The 24,512-nt window shown below is 35.2% G+C and overlaps 1 protein-coding gene across 1 annotated transcript in view; it reads left to right on the forward strand.

Annotated features, from left to right (window-relative positions):
* The window catches only part of LOC140150454 (kinesin-like protein KIF13A), a 256,905-nt gene that overhangs the window by 185,998 nt on the left and 46,395 nt on the right, over window positions 1-24,512 (forward strand). The window contains exons 7-10 of the mRNA XM_072172473.1: window positions 580-603; window positions 8,413-8,525; window positions 22,539-22,653; window positions 23,315-23,467. Coding sequence (XP_072028574.1) covers window positions 580-603; window positions 8,413-8,525; window positions 22,539-22,653; window positions 23,315-23,467 — 405 coding nt within the window. The remainder of the gene's footprint in view (window positions 1-579; window positions 604-8,412; window positions 8,526-22,538; window positions 22,654-23,314; window positions 23,468-24,512) is intronic.

Here is a 24,512-nt window from a genome sequence, read left to right on the forward strand (position 1 = left end):
AAGGCTGGCTGCCTTGTGCATGGTGTGTTAGTTCCGTAATAAAATCAAGTTCTCATCTGAAAACCAGTTCACAACAATGTAGCAGGCATGATGCGATAACAACACAGTCAATGTTACTCTAACCAGATTACAGAATAGTCCCACATCTTGAAGAAGTTTTTCTGTTGCTAACAATGCGTTTGAGTGAAAAGTTTTGGCTGACAACCGAAGTTTGTGGTGGAAAACAAAAATTGCTGCAGAGAACCGAAAAGGCATTGTTGATAAAATGCTCTGGAAAAATATGCGGGCGGATTTTAGGTTTCTCTACTCAGTACTGGAAATCTGAAATCCTTTTCACAATGCAATAATGCATATTGCATAACAAACGAGATGGATTAACCTCTGATTTGACTTCCGGTAGAGAAACCCAAAATCTGTGTATTTGCTGGTGCTTAGGCTTAAATGCTTCTTATAAAGTTTGTGTATCTGTCTGTAGTTTTTGTCTGTGTTTCTCGTGTAACCTTTAATGTACACTGTTTGCAACATTTCTTAATACAGAAATCACTAATCTGGTGTTTCTACCATTCTTTTCTAACATAGGAACATGGCGTGACATTAAATGTGGTAAGCCTATGCATGCTTCCTTCTGGCAACACTACTTTTGTATCACCCTGAGTCAATTTGAAATATTTTTGTTTAAGCAGAGTATACACATTAACTTTTGCACCAACCACATTTTTTTTCAAAGTCATTAAGGTTTGATTAAAAGAAAGAGCAGTTGGGTAATGGCACACAATTTTTACATGGAGTAATTTATTGGATTTTGTGCATATGTTTGTATGATTGATTATGTTTAGGACTAAAACTAAAATTGTTATTATAAACTTAAACCACTTCATTTTGGTAAATCAGTACATTTTTAGAAAAATTTCCAGAATTGATCATTATTGTCTAAATTGCAGGTATGTAACCAGCCTGGTCATTTGGCTATTCCATTTGAAATCAGCCATCCCCCTGTGGAAGATTTAAGAAAAGTCTTCCACAGAGGGAGTGAGTTTTTCAACTGGAATTGGCTAGTGTTAATTAGTTTGAAATTCATACTCCCCTTTATGGCTTTACCTAGATATCTTCCACAACTGGAATTTTTCAAATTGGAGTTACCCAATTGGCAATTCTATTTGAAACCCATACTCCCTCTGTGGAAGAGTTTAGCTAAATCTTCCGCAGGGGGAGTGTGAATATCAAATGGAAAAGCCAATTGAGATGTTTGTCCCGGTTGGGAGAGGAAACATGATTACAGCCTACTCCCTTGTTATGACCCTATTTCTTTACAAGCACATGCACCATATCAATAACACTTGGGATAAAACATTTCTTATTAAAAAACCTCATTTCAAAACTTTCTTGTGTCAAAATTTCAATCACTACTTCTAAACGTCGTATATCACATCTCCAGTTGCTATGTTTCTCAATACTTAGTTTTGTGAGTTTTTTACTCAGTATCTTCCTCAGCTGTTAATTTTGTTCAAATTTCATACATGTTGCTATTACTGTTGTTGTGGAATGTCAAACAATTTCTATAGAATCTTGCTTCTATGTTCTTTTCTATTGAAGTATGTCCAATGTCCACTTTAGTAGAATCCTCTTAAATTAATTTCAGTGCACATTTTTTTCTTTCATATTTTCTGTTGTAATTTTCTTTTTCTTGGCATGTTGGTGTTAGTATCTGTCCTCCAGATATTTGGTTATTCCAGGAGAAATCCATATGCCACATATGGAAGACATGACCTTAATCGCTCACACAGGGGGTGTAGACTTCAAATGGAGTCACCCATTTAGGTAATTCCATTTTAAATTCACACTCCCTGTGTTGAAGGTTAAGGCTATGCCTTCCATAGGTTGTGTGTGATGTTCAAGTGGATCAATCTATTGCCTTAATATTATACCTGTCTTTGAGAAGGGCAAGGCTTCCGAGAGAGGAACGTAATGCCACTGTTTTAAGATATAAGGTTAGGATCAGGATTAGGATATACTTTGTTTTGGATAAAGGTAGGGATTGCATTTCAGGGTTAGGTTTGAGAAAAGAGTTATGATTGGGTTTTAGGATTAGGTTTAGGATAAGAGTTATGATTAGTTTTTAGGTTGGTTTTGGAGAGGATTTGGATTAGGCCTGGTTTTTGGATGACCAGTGACACAATCATCATAAAAAATTTGAAATCTGAATAATCAAACTCGGCTGACTTAACACAAATTACACCAAGATAAGCAAACAAAATTCAGAAACCCTGCATTGAGTTTTGCTCATTGCGGAACAAATTTCTACTTGAAACTCCGCAAAGCAGGGAATTTGATATCCTTTTTATAAAATGTGTGGGCTACTAAACATAGAGGACTGTGCTACTTGTACCTTATACAACATGTGTGCGAGGTTGACAGAGGTATCTCTGCAAGAGTCTAATAGCTGCCTTGTATAACATCAAAGCTCTAGCTGACCTGAATTTCAAGTCAATTAATTAAAATTTCGATATGTGGCAAATGTTCAAAGTTGTTACTCTGATCCACCTTGAATAAGGAACAAGTGTGTGCGAATGGTACAACAATGTGCTATTTTCGATCTAGTTAAGCCTAAAATAATGTCAATTTTGGTCTTACACAGGCCTAAAGGAGCCTGCATATTGCAAAATTTGTTTGATGTGGTCAAGTTATTTACCATGTCAAAGTATTTTGAGCCAAAGTGGACATGTCTCCTCCAAAAGGGTACAAATTGAGGTAACTTTTATTATTCAAGTTTTGGTCAAGTTTGTCTAGGTGAACTTTCCCCCTGCACACCCAGGTTGGTACACCACTGACTTGACTGCAACATGATCAAAAGATTGCCTTTCCAGTTGAAAAAGTACACATGACAGCAATGGCAGCATTCTTACTCTGTGGCTGTCAAGATGACTTATTCAAGACTGTAGTCACCATATTCCTACTCACCTCTGTCTCTGTTTACACTATATGCCCAGCATTACCAAACCTGAAAATTGGTAGCCCAATTAGACCAGTTATATTTTCACTATGACATCTTCCATTTCCTGTCTAATGAAAACCAGTGGTTACGAGTGACGGTGCTAGGAATCTGGTTTTTTTTTTTTGGGGGGGCAAAGTGAATTTTGGGGGTGGGGAAAAAGTCAACAAATTTGCTGCAAACATTTTCATAATTTTGTTTTGTATGGGGAGAATTTACCTTCATGCCCCCCATGGAACCGCTCCTGATGGTTTATAAGAAAAATTTTGGGTGACTTTTCAACATTTGTCCCTCTGTGGTTTTCGGTTGTTTCCTGTCCCATAGAAACATAAAGGTAAAAGGAAAAATTGGGCTACTTTTCGGGGATTTGACCCTCGATTTTGGGCTGCAACATTCTGGCAACCCTGTATATGCCTACATTTGTACATCCTAAATGTCTTTTTCTATATCTCTGTGTGGTAAATCTGTTTGCACTCTGATACTAAATTTTGTCTTATTTTCTGTTATAATTGTGATGGTTTTTAATACTTTCATTTATATCTTGTGTGGTTTGTGATGTTATAGATGGTAGGCCCCATCCTACGTGTTCCCATTCAACAAAATCAAAAACAAAATACGAATCAAGTATGTTTTAGTTATGTCATTGATCATTTTCATTCAGAATTATTTGAAATTTATAATTGTGAACTGATATACATTGCATTTATTTCTCAAAACTAGCATCAAATCTCTAAGACTAAGATTTTGTATCACATTGTAAGTTTTCAAATACTATGTTTACTAAAAATTTCATTCTGTTCAAGATTCTGTACATAGGTAATTTTATAATGTGTGATATACCGTATTTAGTCTATTAGTCTGCCCTCTAATAAATGCCCACATCAATTTTTAACAAAAATGTTTCACAATGCTGAAATTTCCATGCTATCTTGTGTAAGTAAGCTTACCAACGGTCCACACACAAGTAGTAATTGCCGAAAATGACATTGCAAACCCGGAAGTGAACCAAAAGTCATTGATCCTAAGTTCATACTTCCTTCAATCGGGCATGATTTTTAAGCTTTCCTAATGAGTTTTTCTGGAATTATAATTGTAAATTAAAAGAAGACCTAATAAATGCACCCTCTTTCGAAAATGTCACGCCACAGACATTTAATAGAGTAAATACGGTAGTTAAATTCAATAGAAATTTTTATCATTGTGATCTACAGAAGCCAAAAAATGTAATACAGATCCAATTCTTTTCCAAAAACAGTGCTAAACATTCAAATTGTATATGTTATCAGAAATTGGAAATAGGTGTGTGAGCTATTTGTAATTGAATAATTCCAGTAGTCAACCAAAAAAAAACTCACATTTTTGTGATATATGTGAGCTGTATTTAAGGGTGGGGTATGAGCGTTTGGACAGTATTTTTGTGGGACATGAGAGCACCTCAGGCGTGTCGAATTGCATTCTGAATCTGAAGCATGTCTTTCTGATATCAAATTTCATTTTTGAAATTCACGATATAATACAAATTTTATGACAAATTATTAAAATTTGATATTTTTCAAATTTTGATATATAACAGTCCTCGAAATAAATTTTATAAATCTAATGATATATTCTTAAAGTGTATGTAGCTGGGAGGAAAAGCTGACGATCAATTGAAAATGTTGACCTTTTATATTGAAGATATGGATTTTTTTTTGGTGTGTTTTGGGGAAAAAAATCTTCAATACAAAAGGTCAAAATTTTCAATTGATCGTCGGCTTTTCATCCCACCTACATACACTTTAAGTATAAATCATATGATTTATAAATTTAAATTCGAGTACTGTTAAATATAAAAAATATCAATTTTTAATGATTTGCCATAAAATGTGTATTACATTGCAAATTTCAAAAAATCAAAATTATTTGATATCAGAAGGACATTCTTCATATTCAGAATGCAATTCGTTATGTCTGATGTGCTTTAATGTCCCACAATAAATACTGTCCAAACGTTCATACCCCACCCCTTAAAGCTCGCATTTTGAATATTAGCCACTCACTGATTCAGAGTTTATCTCATCTTCCTTTCCTCTCCTCTTTTCCCCATATGTGTTCCTCCTTAGAATGGTGATGTTGGAAATGTGGTAAGGTTTGGTGTAGATAACATTAACAGTGCTTTTCTTATGTTGTTAATGGCTAGTTTATTGCAGAAAAGAAAGCCTTAGCTTTGTAGAATGTTTGTCATAAGAATAATCGTAAAAATAGTATATTCCCATTGTAGTTATCATCATTGTTATCTTGTGCTTTGTCATTGATAATCATCAGTGTCATCGCCCTCTTCGTCACTATTTATAATTTGGGAGAGTGTGGCAGAATGGTTCGGTTATCATGACAAATTATTACAATAATTTTGGTGCAGAGTAGGATTCTATTTCACATCAAGAAATCTTTATGAAGCAAGATGCTTTCTTTTCAATGTAAAGCTGTTATATTCTATATCACATGCTGCCTCTGTATACCACAATTTAATTATTATCATGATTATGTTGCATGCAGTTGTATCACTAAAGCTAATTAATTAGCAATCTTGTAGACATAACTATAAGGACATGCTTGTGCACTACATTGCTAATTGCAAGGTTTTGATTATTCACTATTTTATATTCATAATTGTTTGGTATCATTACGCCATAGACCATTTTGTATGGTCTACAAAACTGTATGATATTATGCTGATGAAGCCTGCAAGTGTGCAAATACTTCAGGGGGTACCAATAATTTATTTAATACCCTATTGTTACACTGATGCCCATCGTGATATCTATTGTCTACCAGGTCTCAAGTCCATACTTTGCAACACGCATTGGTATGAGGCAATTTTTGTGTGGGGAATCTCCAGATATTCAAAGAGAAAAATTACACATAAAATAATTTGCTAAACTGTAGATTTATCTAGCACAGCTATTATAGAGGGCAGCAGTCACACTGCACAGTCTGACTTGCCTTATCAGAAGGCTATGGGTATGGGCCAAGCACAGACTACTACAGACTATTTAAGTCCCCGTGCATTGTATGCTGTGAATTCTCGCATATTCATGAGGGCCAATCATTCGATTGTGCCATGTCTAACAATCGTTACGTGCATACGCAATAGAGCTTTGGGTGTCTTTGCGTTTACGCTAAAAAACATAAAAAATATGCCTATTGCATTTCTTTGAACATTCGGCCCTCATTATCAAGTCATACTGAGACTTTGATTGCTTGGAATTTGTCTGCTATATCTTTCGTCCATGGGCCAAGTAAAGTAAACTTGTATGGGGATAATGCATATCCAGAATCCCAAACTTGGGTCTGGTTTGCTTAGCCAATTTGCCACTGAAATGAGTTGCCAAACTGATTTTCTAACTCCTTCCCTAAACCATCAAAGCTGTTTGTGTTGGATTTGAAGCTTGAAATGAGTTTAGGGTATCATCAATAAGTATTAGTTTGTGCAAAATCAGGCTTGTGATTGTTTAAAGCTGATATTGCGCATGTTTGTTGCTGCATGCCCATTTCTGTTGCTAGACCATTTATAATAATTACGCTTGTTTATAGACCAATATCTTTGCAGGCATGATCAGGTCTTGTTTATTACTCATATTTCCAATAAATTATAACAAAAGTGATGAAATGGACTGCTTTGCCAATCCTGTTGATGCGCACATTGTTAAAAAGCACCTAAAAGGGCAGACGAGCTATGCAGGCACTCACACAGTGTACACATGCTAATGCAGCCAACAAAACATTTCAAATACAAGAATCTTCAAAAAGTGTTTGCAATATTTATTCAAACTCACAGCAGTCTCTGTGTAACATGTCTAATATTAACATTGTCTAAAATATATATTTTATCTTGTATTTTATGTGATATATTTGTATAAAGGCCTGTACATATTCATTTATTATATTTATAATGATAATAATTCACCAAGACTAATATTTACAAGTACACTTACTTTTTATCATCTTTGGTACAATATTTCTACTATTTTCACATTATCCAGTGCACACATGCAAACTTCTTTCCCCTATACTGCAGATATTCAAGTGTTTTATATTTTGTTTTGTTTTTCACTTGAATATTTCTTGTCAGATTTGAATTGATGGTACAGGGGAGTCCAAAGGTTGCTTTACAAAACATTTGAAAACACATTTAAATTAGGCAAAAAAAAAAGATTATTTGTCCTCCACCGACCGACCCTAATTTGGAAAATCTGGAAAAAAGTTATTTTTTTGTTTTACTGTACAAATGAATACTGACCCTAATTTTGGAAATTCCAGAAAAAGGTTTTTTTTCAACATTTTTAACATCCTGAAAGTTTTTTTACAGTTTCTACACACTTTTAAAACTGTTTTAAAAAATGAATGTAAAGAAATATCCCAATTCAGAACTTTTTAGGCTATTAAGCTAATTAAAGGCACAGATTTTTTTTTATCCCGATCGACCTAATTCTTAAAAAGTTGTGGAGGACAAGCAAACAGTCTTTTTTGGGCCTTACAGAGAAAAGACTTATGGAATTATTTTGATACCCAACTTATAAGCTGTCTCGCCTGCATTTTTATGATACCATGTTTGATTTCTGGATACTTCGTAACATATGTTCATGATGTACCATGTTTTTGTTGTTCATCACAAAAACAATTTATATTACATTATGATATGCACAATTTTGTTATTGTCTGTAAAAACAGCAGACCACACAAACAAGAGTGTTGTCTGTTTGTGTTGAGCTTGAAATGAAGTGCACATAGATTGGAGTAGCAAGTAACATTCCATCTTATGATAAAATGGGATAATTATGTTAAATGTTAGTGAAATTCACCACAAATCATTTGTTAATTGGGCTATTCCATTTAAAATCCACACTACCCCTGTGGAATGATTTATGCAATGTCTTGCACAGGGGGAGTATGAATTTCAAATGGAATGAACAAATTAAGCGTAAAAACCTGATATTTTGCTCGCTACGTTCGTAAATTATGGGACTTTTTGTATATGTTTGCGGCCACACACCCCTGCGTACCTCTAACAAAGATTGAACTTAATCTTCCACCAAGGGCGTAATGGAGCTGCCTAATGTGTTCATTCCATTTGAAATTCATACTCCCCCCGAGGAAGATACTTCATAAATCATCCACAGGGGTAGTGTGGATTTTGGATGGAATAGCCTATTGCATCCTTACATATTACAAGTTCACCAAAAGACCATTCCCATTTTGGGTTTTTTTTTTAGCTGAGAGAGTCAGTCAACAAAACTATTCCTTAAACTTGGGCCTTACATCTTCCAGTAGATTTCAAAATCTTTCTATGTTACTCAAAAGTTGTAAGTTTACATTTACATGTGAATCTATTTACAAGACATCGTCACAATTTCGTTGATTTAATATGTGATGTTTTTACACAGGTTACTGGTGAAAAAGTGAGTAAAATCAGCCTTGTGGATTTGGCCGGTAGTGAGCGTGTGCAGAAAACGGGGTCCACTGGAGAGAGACTAAGAGAAGGCAGCAATATTAACAAGTAAGTTGATTATTGCAAATCTTGGTGCATCCTTCATGTAGGATGCTTAGGCTTAAAACAATAATGGTATGTCTCAAAGCCCTTGGCAGTTTAAAAAAAAAGATCTTTTTTTCAAGTAGATCATGTCATTCAAAAGTACACAGCATAAAATTGTGGTTCATTTACACAATTTTGTTGTTTATGTTTGCATTTTCTCAGTTCAAATATCAAATCAAGTAAATTTTCTTCAAAATATTTCTCAGAATTTCACGATTTTTAAGGCAAAAAAAAGTAAATAAAAATAAATTTGCCGTTTCAGCTGAAATGGATGTGCAAAGAAAAATGAACACGCGCAGGAACTTTGAGACAACATTTCTTTTTTGGCCTCGTCAAAAGAAACTAGAAGAAGCACAAAATCAGGTAGTAACTAACAGCTGCACTTGGATAAGTGCTTCTTTTGGATAATGTTGGTCAAATGTTTAAGGGATCTGGAATGAGCATTTTGAGCATTTCGACGGTATTTTTTGTGGGAAATGAGAACACATCAGACGTATCGAATTGCATTCTGAATACGAAGAATACCTTTCTGATATCAAATAATTTTCATTTTTGAAATTCACGATATAATACAAATTTTATGACAAATTATTAAAATTTCATATTTTTCACATTTTTGATATATAACAGTCCTTGAATTAAATTTTATAAATCTAATGACATATTCTTAAAGTGTATGTAGCTGGGAGGAAAAGCCAACGATCAATTGAAAATTATGACCTTTCATATTGAAGATATGGATTTTTTTCCCAAAAAGACCTAATTTTTTTTGTGTGTGTTTTGGGGAAAAAAATCCATATCTCCAATATGAAAGGTCAAAATTTTCAATTGATCATCAGCTTTTCATCCCACCTACATACACTTTAAGTATAAATCATCAGATTTATAAAGTTTACTTCGAGTACTGTTAAATATCAAAAATATCAATTTTTAATAATTTGCCATAAAATGTGTATTACATTGCGAATTTCAAAAAATCAAAATTATTTGATATCAGAAGGACATTCTTCGTATTCAGAATGCAATTTGATATATCTGATGTGCTCTCATGTCCCACAATAAATACTGTCCAAACGTTCATACCCCACCCCTTAAGTGATTGATTTGAGAAGCTAATTTTTGCTCAATTATAGCTGTAAATGTCTATGCTTCTTGGTGTGCTTGTGTTATACTTTTTTTTAATAATATTAAATTTTCACTCCTCGTGAAAAAAAAATTATAATACAAAATTTTTTCAACTCATGCAATAAACAATATCATATCAGACTTTCCCAACATTATTTTATAATTCCAAATTTTTTCCACTTCGTAGAATATTGATTTTGCAAAATTTATCTAAATTGTGTTTTTACCTAAAATCCTGTTACATATTTTTTTGTTTTAGCACAAAATATAATACTGTGTTTACATCGGCATAAATGTTTGTTGTCCATACAAATCACTATTTTCACACTTCACATGTAAAGTCTATCAAAGTATCATATCTGTTGCATGTCACAAATGGCAGCATCCATAGTTGATCAATGTTAAGTTATTCCCATAGTATCTTTATTTCAACAGGAACATGTTCTTATCGGCTCAAAGTTTCCCCCCTTTTGCCCATTTCATCATTATGATATTCATAATCTGCTTCATTTGTAGTGACTATATCTATCATGTGCAGACAATGTGGACGTTCTCGCTTTTCAAATTCATAGAATACCTTCAGGTAGCTATCAATGTGGCCCTTATCTGCCAGTGCTGGGAAGGCAATGGATCGCATTCCTTCTCTATCAGCAAGACGTAGTGCCTTTAAAACCGCATTTTCAAACATCCCAGGATTTGGGGATACCTGAACATGAAAGATGGCTCTATTGTATAATGGCAGGTTCCCAGCTGTTGTCATGACAACTCCAGATTGAGTATTGTGGTGTCCTTGGAGACGTTGTGTTTCATATTGTTGTCTCACTGCATTTCCAGCCATATCAAAAATGCCCAATCTGCCATAAATGTCATCTGCATAAGTAAAGTTCACAATTGACATGACTTGAAGATTGGTTATATTCCCATTTTTTAGGGTTACATTCACCTTAGTTCCGTAAGCAAAGTCTATGCCTGTAGCTGTTCCAGAACCTTTAGCCTCCCCAGAAGGATTTAGTCGTAAGCTTGATTCATATACCAGGACTGGAGATCCAATAGGTTCATCTATATGCAGATCAGATTGGGTTGGCCTATCAGCATTTTCAGGTTTGCTACAGATACAACCCATATTGGAAATTAAATGTGTGAATCTCTTTAATTGTCTAAACAAAATATTACCTGAACAAATGGAGTAATAGTGTTGAAGATTTTATGTTTCTGTCACAGTATTTCTAGCTTGATCAAATATACCCATTTGGCTGTACATGTCATCTTCAGAAAATAAAATAATTCACAGTAATTGAGCTGATCTGTTAGATTACCTGCATCAAAATAGTTGCATTTTTTAATAACTGGCAGCACTGTAGTCGCTATTCAGAGTTATATGCCTGGCTGGCTCAAGTAGTGCTAAGAAAAAACACTAAGAGACTGCACATATGTATGTAGTTTTTCTGAATACAAGAAATCAATTCCTAGGAAGGTTGCTATGTCCAGCAGAATGTGAAGATGTTGAAACGTAGTCCGCAGGTACAGCTTATGTGTCTTCCATTTGTCACCAATCTGTCCAGCAACACCCAGTTGTGCTTTAACGATGTACAATACAATGATAATAATTATGTGAAAATTATTGTTTATAATCTTAAAAGCTCTATGGTAACTGGGGTTTCCCCAGGCTGACAGTCTGCTGCAATAATTGATGGCTCATTCTATATTTAGAGCACATGCACACATAGAAAGCTTGATTAGGCAGAACCAGGCCCACTTGCAGTGCTATGTTCATGCAGGGAACATGTTTGATATAAAATTGGATCGATTGAGCACATATTTATTGGCCGAGCTATGAGTTTTAAAATATTGGACTTGATGTATTCGAGCCCAATATTTTAAAACTCATAGTGAGACCAATAAATATTGGGTAGAAAGCATCCAATTTTATCATTATTACCATGTTCGTCCGAGTATAGTCCCACCCCCCATTTTTCGAAAAATTCCAGAAATTGTACAAAAAAATAATTAAATTTTTAAGTTATTACCTAGTGGACCTAGACCTAAATGCTAGGATTTTTTCACCTAAAAAACGGGTGGGATTATACTCGGACGAATACGGTATGTTTTGGATCCAATATTTTCACACACTTGGATTCGTAAAAACGTATAGTAGGACAAGTTGGCTAACTTTTTAAAATGACCATTTGGCTGAAAATTTGAACATATTGATCAACTTATTGATATGAAAATTTCTTTTAAAATACTGATTTTGAAAGGGATTTTTGTTAATACAAAAGTAACAACTGAATGCTTAAAAAAACGAGAATTTAAATATTAGTGCAGAAATAATAAGCTATGCCACAGGGATTTCAGCGCACATTTATGTGGCAATTTTTCCCAACAAAAAGATGCAGCCCATATTACATTGGAAATAGAATGTCATAAATGTTGCAAACAATAGATTATACCCACAGCAGCTGAAAGGAGTATCCCATCATGCATTGCAGTATATCTGCATGCTCCATAGCAAATGTATACAAAATATAAACAAGAGCCGCTTAGATATTGAGAGCTATGGATACTTTCACAATACTTCAGGGGTCATACTTTTCCAAACAAAAGTCTAAGCTCCCTTGATTTAAGCGAGTAATTGAAAGTTGAAGTGAGGGATTTTGTGTACATTTTCTAGGACACATTTAGTTCTATTATGGTACCGAAAAGCATAATGGGATACTCCCTTTAGCTGCTGTGGATTATACCAGACAAAACTGAGTGCTAGTCAGGAACATATTATGTTGTTTCTCCAGCTATATCAAATATACTCATTTGACCGTAAATGTCATCTTCAGAAAGGATTAAGCAGATGAATTTGCATATCAGGAATATCCCTGTTGATGATGAATTCTTAATGCTGGACTTAATCTGTGATATAACATGGGTGAAGGACATATGCAACAGCATTATAGTGTTTAAAAACATAATAGGGAATTGTTCATGATTCTTTCTGATACCTCTCTTGTTCGCTTCCTTTTTCATCATTTTGTTCTTTTTCCTGCATATTCTTTTTCTCATCTCTCTTTTGTCCTGCTTTCTTTTCTCTTTTCTTTCTTTTCTTTTTCTTCTTTTTTACTTTTTCATCATGACTCACGATCCTGGATGCACACCTGCTCAAAGTTTCTGCCCTTTTACCCATTTCCTCATTATGGTATTCATAATCAGCTTCACTGGTAGTCACAATGCCTATCGTGTGAAGACAACTTGGATTCCTTGTCTCAAATTGGTAGAATTCATTTAGATAGCTATCAATGTGGTTCTTATCTACCAGTGCCGGGAACGCAATGGATCTCATTCCATCCGTATCAGCAAGACATAGTGTCTGAAATATAACATTTTCAAATTTAGCAGAATTTGGGAAAACCTCGACATGGAAAATGGCTTTGTATGGCAGGTTACCAGCTGTTGTCTTGACAACACCAGATCTTTGAAAAAATTGTAATTGTTTGTCATATTGATGTTTCACTGCATCTCCAGCCTTATCAAAGATACCCATTGTACCATAAATATCATCTGCATAAGTAAAGTTGACAATTGAATCCATTTCCGGAATGTCGGTAATGTCTCCGTTTTTGAGCGCTACATTCACTTTATTGTCATCCATGCCAGATTTGAAACCTTCTGCCTTATCGGGATCATAGTGTATGCCTAATCCATTACCCAGACCTCTCAGTAATGGAGTCCCAATAGGTTCGTCCATTGGCAGACTGGATTCGACTGGCTCAACAGTATTTTCAGACTTGCTAAAGCCACAGCCCATATTGGAAATCACTGGTAGATCAGTATATTATACCTGACGAAACAGAGTGTTGGTGTTGAACAATATGGTTTCATAGCATCTCAACTCATCAAATGTGCTCATGTAATAACCATTAATGTCATCTTCATCAAAGAAATTCACAATAAATGAGCAGATGATTTTGCAGATACCTTTTGATGATGTATCCTAATGTGGCAAATGCTGCACTTAATTTGTGATATAACCTGTATCAAATTACTCATTTTCGTTCTTGGTTTAATCGCTTGCATCAGCTACTGTAGTCCATATTGAAAATTGAAAGTGCAACTTTATTAACTGTTGCTAATGAAAGACACTAATTGGCAGAGATGGCACATGTATGTAGAATCTCTGAATACAAGAAATAAATTCACAGAAGGTTGCTATGTCCAATTATGAGTTATGTATATGACATCAATTATCAAACAGAATGATAGTCAGTGAAAATTTGGTGGTCTTCAGGTTGTTTTATCTCCATTCTGTCTGCATACACCTAGTCATTAATAATGTGGTTTGAAGCCATTCAATACTGTGCAATTAGTGATGATCAGTATAGTTTATGGATCTCCATGGTAACCATAATAGAGAGTGGATCAGCTCCAATATGCATTGATCCGTAACAGGTAATATATAATGTATAAATGTCATGGATTGATTGACTGATTCATTGATTGAGGGTTTTACCATTTCAAGATGATTGGTTTTGAGCACATTTACACATAGGAAGTGTGACACTATGTGCAGATCCGTCGGAACACGCTTTTCAATACGGAATAAATGCTAACCTCATCGGGACATCATCCAAGCAGCAAAGTTCATTTCCCATTGAAAAAGCGTTATCTGATGGATCTGCAGTCAACTTTTCTGCTATTCAGGGCTATACTCTGATCAGCCCATAATAGGCAGGACTCATAACATTGTGGATTGATATAGAAAGGCGTACACACAGCTGGGCGCAATACACATGCACTGCGCATGCTTTTGTGAATTTACAGGGGTGTACTTTGGGACTTTTAAACAAAAACAGAATAATTCTCGCCTATTACACACTGATCATACTATAGGGTTGTCACACCCTGCGATTTGATAGCCCTGTGAGTTAGGTGACTTTGAACTAATTATCATCTCACAACTTGAAAATGGGCACCTTGATTCTGTGATATTGAGCTTGAGTGAGAAAACATTAATTTTAGCCCATTTTTAGTGATTTTTCTACAAAAATGACATGAAATCATGACGTTTTGAAGTTAATTTTTGGATAAAATTCACAGAAAGTAATACTGATTTAGACCAATTTTGTCTCAAAATACCCTCAAAAATTGATTCCTGACAATCATTGGGTGGATTCTTTTGTAAATTTGTGCAAAAAAGTAAAAGAATAAAACAAGAAACAAACAGTGTGTTTGTTTGGTCATTTGGGCTATTCCAGTTGAAATCCACACTACCCCTGTGGAAGATTTTGGAAATATCTTCCACAGGGGAAGTATGTTTTTCAACTGTAATTGATCGGGGTTAATCATTTTGAAACTCATGCTCCACCTGTATTGTGGCTTTACCTATATCTTCCATACCTGGAATGAGTATTTCAAATGGAAGCTACCCAATTGTCTATTCTGTACAAAACTTATACTCCCTCTGTAGAAGACTTTAGCTAAATTGTCCACATGGGGTAGTGTGGATTTTAAATGGAATAACCCATTATTAAGCGCATAAATCATCTGGCGGTTGAAAAACATTATTTTAAGGAACAAAAGTGTTTTTCCCTCCCAAATCATATTAAACTGATCCAGAATAACACCATAATATACACACTAATACACTTGTTTCATTGAATCAATTCAATTTATTAGCCTATAGAAAGAAATCCAAACACTATGATGTTTCTATTATTTATATATATATATCATATACACATGCCTGCCAACCGTTCCGATTTTTGAGGTCAAGGTCACAAAAATCGGAAAATCCGATTTTGAAAATGCAAAAAAACATTTTTTTTTTTTTTTTTTTTTTTTTTTTTTTGGGCGACTTTGGAGAACCACTGGACCTATTCTGAAGTGCTAGGATCATAAGGATCATTCACAGTTAATTTTTAAAAAAATTGGAAAAAATTACAAACAAATTACAATTTGTTATTTTTAATATGCAAACCATTAACCAATATTTACCTCTTCATGTAGCACATATATTATAAATGCATGGAAACCCAATGCATCTATAATATGTGATACATGAATAGGTAAACACTAGTTAATGGTTTACATATTAAAGATACCAAATTGTAATTTTTTGTAATTTTTTTTCAATTTTTTTTTTTCAAATTACCTGTGAATGATCTTAGCACTTCAGAATAGGTCCAGTGGTTCTCTAAAGTTGCCAAAAACTTTGAATTTTTTTTTAAAATTAGAAAAAAAATTTAATTAAAAAAAACATTTTTTCAATTTTTTTCCAACCTTGAATAACAAGTAATTTAGGGTCTATAACTTCTTTTTTCCAAAGTTTTGTTTCGCTTCTCGATTCACTCTAATTAGACACCAACCTTAGTTGCAAAGGTTGGCAAGCATGTGTCGTTACGGGTGAGCGCATGCTTCGCACCCTGTACAGATTTTTATTTTTACAATGTTGGCAGGTATGTATACATGCCAAAGAATTTCAATCTTACTTTTCTACTTCCTCCTATGATGTAAGTTCTATATTTAGCATAAATGTCCCATTTTATCTACCTTATGAAATAAATGGTAGTGAATAACTTGTGGTATATTTTGTAATTAAGTGTTGCAAATATAATCTATAACCGTGTTAAATGTACAATTTTGATACAGGGTTTTAAGAGAATCCATTTGGATTTTGCCAACAGAATTTATGAGAGTCTCTTTCATTTAATGAATGAGCATATAAGCATACTTATGAGGGGTGGTGCAATAATTATGTGTAGGCCTACCCTGGTGGTGAATTATGGGGGGCAAAGATTTTTGGCAGACCAAAAGGGGGGCAAGGTTGAAAGGGGGGGTTAAGCGATTTTTGGCAGGTCAAACAGGGGGGCTTTCAAGCAATTTTGGCACAGATATTTTGGGCACCAATTCTATATTATGCTCCCTAAAAAGGTGTAGAAAAATGTTAGGAACACATTCAAATTTCCTGCTTGTTGTGCTCGCATTATATGATTAAGACAATTTAAGGTTTTAAATTTGGGGTCCCAAAATTTTGCATGTGTATGGGGGGGCAAAGATTTTTGGCACATCAAAAGATGGGGGGGGCAAAGGGTTTTTTGCACATCAAGGGGGAGGGCAAAGATTTCTGGCATGGCCAAAGGGGGGGGGGCCAAGTGATTTTTGGCAGACCATTTTGAGAATTCACCACCCGAGGGTACACATAATTATTGCACAGCCCCTAAACATTTACCTAGATTCTCACAAATCTAGTCAGAAATGTGTTTGTGAACTCCCCACACTGAGTTTCTGACCCTGACAATTGAGTACGGTAATTATAATCTTCTTGGATATGGATAGGATGTTCATAGCATAACATAACATACTGATAGTAGGTATTATATCACTCATACATAAATTCTAGACAGTTCATTGGTTGATTACCATTTATCATTTTTACTATCACCCTCTCCGTGTAATAGTCTTTACCATCATAGTACTCTGCAGTAGTGCGCCTGCGCCAAGCCGTGCGCTGACTCTTGGACTCGCCGATTTAGTTATGGGGTTGGACCCCAAAATGTGAAGTATATCACTGACGGTAAAACATGATGTTATGTTGATGAAAAATTGTAAATAGTATTTTAGTAATAGCATTTATGCATGAGTGATATAAAACAAATATTAACTGTCTTAAATTCGTGTAATGGTCGAAATATAATCACTCAGTGAAAGATGTATTGTCCCATTCCACTCGGCATTCCTGCTCGTGGAATGGAACAATCCATCTTTCACCTCGTGATTATATTTCGACCATCACACTCATAGACAGTTAATATTTGTATACTTGTATAGCATAGCATTTATAGCAACTAATTGAACAAGGTGCTTCTCAAAACTTAAATCTAAAACTAAAATGTACAAAACTTCAATCTACACCAGATAATGCTGTATATTAAAGTGAACTTTTTACATAACATAGTAATCATTTCAACACAACCAAGCTAATTGCAAGCATTACAATACGCAATGTCGATAATGCTCACTTTAGAATTATGTCATAGGTCAAATGTACCAAAATCGGCTGTTGTACTTTTATTCATTTATACCTGCACACAAAACTGGCTTCAAATTTTTCTTGCAAAATTCTATTGTTCTTGTTTTTTCCTTCAAATATATATCATTCCGATTTTATGAAGATGAAAATAGTCACTTCCTACAAAAAGAAGACAATTTTGTCTGCAACGTTTTAAGAATGTAATCCCAAATTGGGCGGCAGCAACTTTGGTACAGCTCATTTCCCACAATGCATCATGATCTTATATTTCCAACATTTCATTTTTTGTTATCTTTATTTTGAAAATAATTTTATGTTCTATGATATTCATAATCCTCGTCATTGCTAGCGACTATATCTATTTGGTGAAGCCGACCTGGATGTACTCTGCTATTGAACCGATAACACATTTTTAGATACGTATTAATGAGGTTTTTATCTGCCAGTGTTGGGAAAGCAATGGATCTCATGCCATCTAGCTTTGCAAAGCATAGTGCCTGATGTACAGCATCTGCAAAGTTACTTGGAAACACACAAACATGGTAGATAGCTTTGAATGGCAGGCTCCCAGCTGTTGTCTTGATAACAAGGGGGTGTACCTCTTTTAGGCTTCTTAGGTAATCATACTCTTCTTTCACTGCATCTCCAGCCTTATCAAATACACCTATTGTGCCATAAATGTCATCTGGATACACAAAGTTCACGATTGAATCGGTGTTTGTCGGCTTAAAGATGTCCGCGTTGACAAGGGTCATTGTGATATTCCTGCGATCAAAGTCATCCAAATAGCGATCTATAGCAGGGGTTGATTTGGCCATGGATATTCCCATGTTGGATATTGAATGTATGGCTGTCTTAAATGTTGTCCAATCACTTCAACCTAGCGTGTACACCATGGATTCAAGTTGAATGGTCCATGCGGTCAGAGGTCGTCATACCTGGAACATGGAAAATGTTTGACAGCATCAACATGTTTTCCAGTAAGTGCTTGCTGTAAAAACAGCAGGTATAGCAGTACAATGGGTGTTGGTAGCAGAATACTTATATTTGCTATTTCTTCTGTGGAAGCACTCTGTTAGGTTATGACTACATGAAAATGTACATTCTCCAAATATCTAACAACTGATGAATAGTCAGGTAACTATACTGTCCATTTACCAGTCATACAGCTGACATCAATGATACATTCAGTGTTAACTGTCCACACCACTAAGCTTAACATGTAGACATCATCAGAGTTCTGACAGCGACATGTTGGTTGACGTCTTTGCCTTCCAAACACCCACAAATGATTAAAATTGTTTTAGCTCTAGATGTGGTCCAAGATATATACATATGTATTTCGATCAAGATCCGGGAATACTGTAATCGGTGCATTAAGGTGGAACACAAACCAGCAATGTATGTTCTAGAAAAGTGGAAATTGTTGTGTGACTAGTCACACTTTGCCAAATGTGAACTGTTTCCCTTGTTTTTAAATTTGTGGTTTTAAGTTTCCTGTACATTCACCTATACACGAAAGGAATATATTTGCATGTTGTTATTTAGTAGCTTGAAAGATAAGCACAAAAATAAAATGTAGCACACACATTTCCACTTTTACAGTATGCCATGGTAATGGCTTTGATTATAGACTGCATTTAGTGTTTGTTGACCCATAACAGCCCACCAACTACAACTAACTGTTTTATGTATTTATATTTAAATCAAGATCCTGGAATAGTATAATCAGTGCAAAGTATAACCTGACACATAACCATAACCAGCAACAATGAATGTACATGTGGCAATAACTTGATTACAGACTGCATTTAGCATTTGTTGACTTGTAACAGTTTACCATCATGAATTTAGTAGTTGTTGAGAACATGATATTATTTTTCAATTTTCAATAATGCCTAAAAAAGGCGAGTGATTTCTTTTTCCCATTAAAGAAACTATTTTGGCTACATACAATATTAGAAAATGCAAGTTCACCACAAAATACAATTTGTTATGTGGTACATTACCAACAGGTAAAAATATATTGCAAATTTAATACCAAATTCAAATTTGAAAAAATAAATCGACCATATTTTTTCAGATTTTAGAGTCATCAAAAAGGTCAATACAAATCTTTTTTAGGCTTTTCACAAAATGTCAATTCTTTCAGGCAGTTTCGTCATTGTAATCAGAGGCGCAGAATGAGAGCTCCAAAATGACAAAATTTACAGTTTTTAGACGATTTAGATGTCCATTGTCCATGAGTATCTTCAAAATCTCACCTCTTCCTAGCTGACTCGCTTTGATGAAAATAATAATACATTGGTTGGATGGATCTCAGTGTCTTATATGGCAAATTGTACATAAATGATGTATGTCCAAAATGTAATCAAAAAGTAAAACTGAGAGTGCTCCATTTGACATACACAGGTGATAATATTCTGTTACCTTTTCAGTATCAACTGCAGTCAATAGTATAAAGTTTCCCCCTTTTTACCCATTTCGTTGTCATGGTATTCATGATCCCTGTCATTTCTAGTGATTATGTCTATCATGTGAAGACAAAGAGGACTTTGTCGCTTTTCAAATTCATAGAACACCTTCAGGTAGCTATCAATGTGGCCCTTATCTGTCAGTGCTGGGAAGGCAATGGATCTCATTCCTTCTTTATCAGCAAGACGTAGTGCTTGAAATACAGCACTTTCAAATTTGGAAGAATTTGGAAAAACCCTGACATGGAAAATGGCTCTGTAGGGCAGATTCCCAGCTCCTGTCATGACCACTCTAGATTCTTGAGAACGTCTTGTGTCATATTGTTGTTTCACTGCATCTCCAGCCATATCCAATATGTACATTCTGCCATAAATGTCATTTTCATACACAAAGTTAACAATTGAATCTGTCTTGTCCAGGTTGGTTATATTTTCTTTTGTGAGACTTAAAGTTACCTTTGTTCCAAACGCTGTGCTTATGCCTGTCTGTATATCACTAATTGGTGCAGGCAATTGTTCAAGAATTGCGACTTGGATGTCACCACGTTGTTGAAAATTTGTAGCATGGTTACTATGATGCCCAGATTCATTCACCTTGCACAGAATGGAATCCATCTTTGCACAGAATAGATAAGTTAAAGTTGCAAGCACCAGCACTGCTAATATAGGCAGAATTGAAGTTACTGAAATTTGTTCTTCCTTGTTGTCTATTTCAATACAGTCCTTGTATACCTGAATGTATTGGGAAACTTTTATATTTGACTTGAAATCCGTGATAGTCACTTCCGTATTTAAGTGCATTTTATGGAGCTGAATTCCGCAACTGAATCATGTATTCTTGGCATCGTAGGGAGCAGCGTGTCATGTTTATAAACCTGATAAAACGGTTTATATCAAAGTCCATGGTGATATAGATTGTTAACTAATTGCCGCTAAACGATAAATTTATGTAATTGCACTGTGCAACTGTCATATTTTTGGTGCACAAATATTTTTGTTTACTTAACTCTAGAACAAATAGGCAAACAGGTTTTATAAACCTGAATTCATTGTTTTATGATTTATACTGTCTCTCCCTATGTTACAGGATGTTTTGCATTCGGTAGCATTAATTAGTCGAGTTCAGATGGTCATTGATAACTTGTTGATAACACTGTATTTTTAAACTTTGATGATAAACTTGATGATGATGCAGTCATGGTTAAGTTATCAATGAGTTAACCAAACTTCAAGTTACTAACCACAAGATTTTTTATGGTTTACACAAAACTACCAGCGGTTAATTAGGTAAAATGAAAGAAAACGCACTATCTTAGCCACTTAACTATGGTGTTCCATGACTTTAATTCAAATTTGCTCTGTACGACTCACTACGTTTTTGAGAAAAACACCTGAAATTATCTAAAAATAGTAGTGCAGAAGTAGGTGCACTTTTCGCTATCTGGAGCGAGCCACATGTGCAGTAAGTTATCATTCATGATCAGCTAATCATCGTTGATAAGGCACTGTTTGGACACTTGTTGTTGATAAGAGGATTAAAAGTTACCATCAACGACTAGCTAGTTACCATCAATGATACAACACCATCTAAATAACACTATTGTTGCGTGTATTTTCTTAGTTCTTGGGCTATTTTAGTTAAAGTTCATACACTATGGAAGACATTGAGGAAAAAAAAAAAAAAAAAAAAGGTTTTGCCCCAGTCAAAAGAATAAAATCAAAAAATACGCAGATTTATGTTTCCTCTGAAATTCACTCTCTACAATTGTTTCCTCCAGATGTTTTCCAACCCCAGGTCTTGTTGTAATTCTCAGTCCTAGCTAATCAGGCATCAAATCAAGGAAGAGTAAAAAGAGTTACTCTATAATTGGAAGTCTCAGTTTGCTTGTTTATTTCCCCCCCCCCAACTCCACCGATCTTTGTAGGTCTTGTTATGGCAGCCTAATTAGGCTAGGCATTGGGAAAGAGACAAAAGGAGTAACTCTATAATGTAACTCTCATTTTGTTTGTTTCTTCTTTTTCTTCAGATCTTTAACAACTCTAGGTCTTGTTATCTCAGCCCTGGCTAACCAGGCATCAGGGAAGAGGAAAAAGAGCAACTTTATAATTTAACTCTCATTTTGCTTGTTTCTCCTTTTTAAACTCTAGGTCTTGTTATCTCAGCTTAAACTTACCAGGGAAAGATAAAAGAGTTACTTTATAATAAATTTAACTAGCATTTTGTTTGTGTTTCATAATTTTTTCAGGTCTTTAAAAAAACTAGGTCTTGTTATCTCGGCCCTGGCTAACCAGGCATCATAAAGAGGAAAAAAGTTACTTTATAATTAAATCTCATTTTGTTTGTTTCCTCTTTTTCTTCAGATCTTTAACAACACTAGGTCTTGTTATCTCAGCCCTAGCTGACCAAGCATCAGGGAAGAGGAAAAAGACTAACTTTGTGCCTTACAGAGATTCCGTTCTCACGTGGCTCCTAAAGGTAAGAATTGGTGGCTTACACAATGTGAACATTAACTTATTAACATTGATATTCTTTTTTTATCAATTTAAACTAGTAAGTAGAAGCAAGTTTTTTTTTGCTAAATGCATGTAGAATAAGGTATGTTGCTCGGACAAAGACAATTGCCCAGTGAATGGCAAATCGTTTTGGAGAGTAGCGGAATTTTGTTTAAGGTAAATCATGGGGCCCTTGTCATGATCTCTGCATAGGGTGGAATGGGGTTGGATGGGGTGGTATATCTACTTTAAGTTTAATACTTACACATTAGAGCTTTATGCAAGTAGGCCATTGTTTAGAAAAGCATGAAAGGTAGAGAACCAAGTATAATAAAGAAAGTGATTTAAACTTCCAATCCACTGGAAGACATAATAGAGACTGACAAGACATCCAATTTAAGATTTTCCCATCACTTAAAAAAGTTTGCATTTGGACAATCAAGTAAGTTATCATAAGTGTACTCCTATCTATGCATAGTAGACATACTCCCAAATTTAGAATTTTACTAACTTTGAAGCCATCTTGATTTTCACCATCTTGATTTTTACCATCTGAATTACAACTGTGCTTATTATTATTCAAATTTCATCAGTCAGAACAGATAACAATTTTCCTATAATGTTGATTTTATTCTTTATTTCAGGAGTGTCTAGGTGGTAATAGTAAAACAGTGATGGTGGCCACCATAAGTCCAGCAGCAGATAATTATGAAGAAACCTTGTCAACATTAAGATATGCAGACAGAGCTAAGAGAATTGTCAACCATGCCGTCATCAATGAAGATCCTAATGCAAGAGTAAGTCCTAAGTCCAATTCAGACTCCACATCGTGGCCGCGATAAAATCTGAGTCGGGTTTTTACAAGCTAGGTGGTGAAAATTCTCATCGCACTGTACAAATTTTGTCGGCAATGAGAATCAACTTGCTTTGCATTGGGCTGCTATATCGCGGCCGTGCACGCTCGTGATTGGCTGCTGGAAAATCAAGGTCGCTAGAATGACCATAAAAGGAGATGCAGACTCCACATCACTGCCGCGATATATCATTGCAGTACATTTTATTTTCATTGTGTGATGCTACGATGTATTAAAAGCAACACAGCATCTCATCCCGCTCCGATGCGGAGTCTGAATCGAACTGTATACCGATATAGAAGAAGATAATTTGATACAAGACTAGATAATGACATTGGTGAAACTAAAAATGACGCTAAGTTTCCCAATGTTACCCGAAGGAAGAATTTGTGCAGAACCAATGGTCATTTTGTTGGTTTGTTTGTTTACCCAGGTTGGTCCGTGAGGAACACATGCTAATCCATGGAAAACCATGGACCGTTCCAAGCTCATACAAATGCACAAGCCTGGATAGCCAGTGTAGGCTAATATATGCATGCTGGCCTAGATAGCTTTGATAAACAAATCAAGAAAAGGCAGAAATCGCCAGGAACAGAGCACAGAGCGAACGCCACTCCCAAACACAATTGTACAATTTTACTCTTAGCCCTTACTTCGTGAGAAAGGAAACTGGAATTCCAATCTCAGGCCCCGATGCAAAGGCTTGTCTTTTCACATGGGGCATATTTTTAAGATACTATGAAAAATAGTATCGCGGGGGAGAGCAGAGGGGGCACATGCCCTGGCCACCACCACAAACACTCATTTAAAAGATCAATTGAAGACCGAAAGTCATTGAACTTCATTATAACCAAAATTACTCTTTGGACGGGTAATTGTTTCAAGAATTGGGGGAGGGGTGCCATTATGTATCCTTGGCCCCGGGGGCCAGAACCCCTAGCTACGCCGCTAATGAAAAATTCTGTTTTTGGATCCTTAAGTTTTTAGA

The sequence above is a fragment of the Amphiura filiformis genome, chromosome 4 (assembly GCF_039555335.1).
Source record: "Amphiura filiformis chromosome 4, Afil_fr2py, whole genome shotgun sequence".
Classification (NCBI taxonomy): domain Eukaryota; kingdom Metazoa; phylum Echinodermata; class Ophiuroidea; order Amphilepidida; family Amphiuridae; genus Amphiura; species Amphiura filiformis.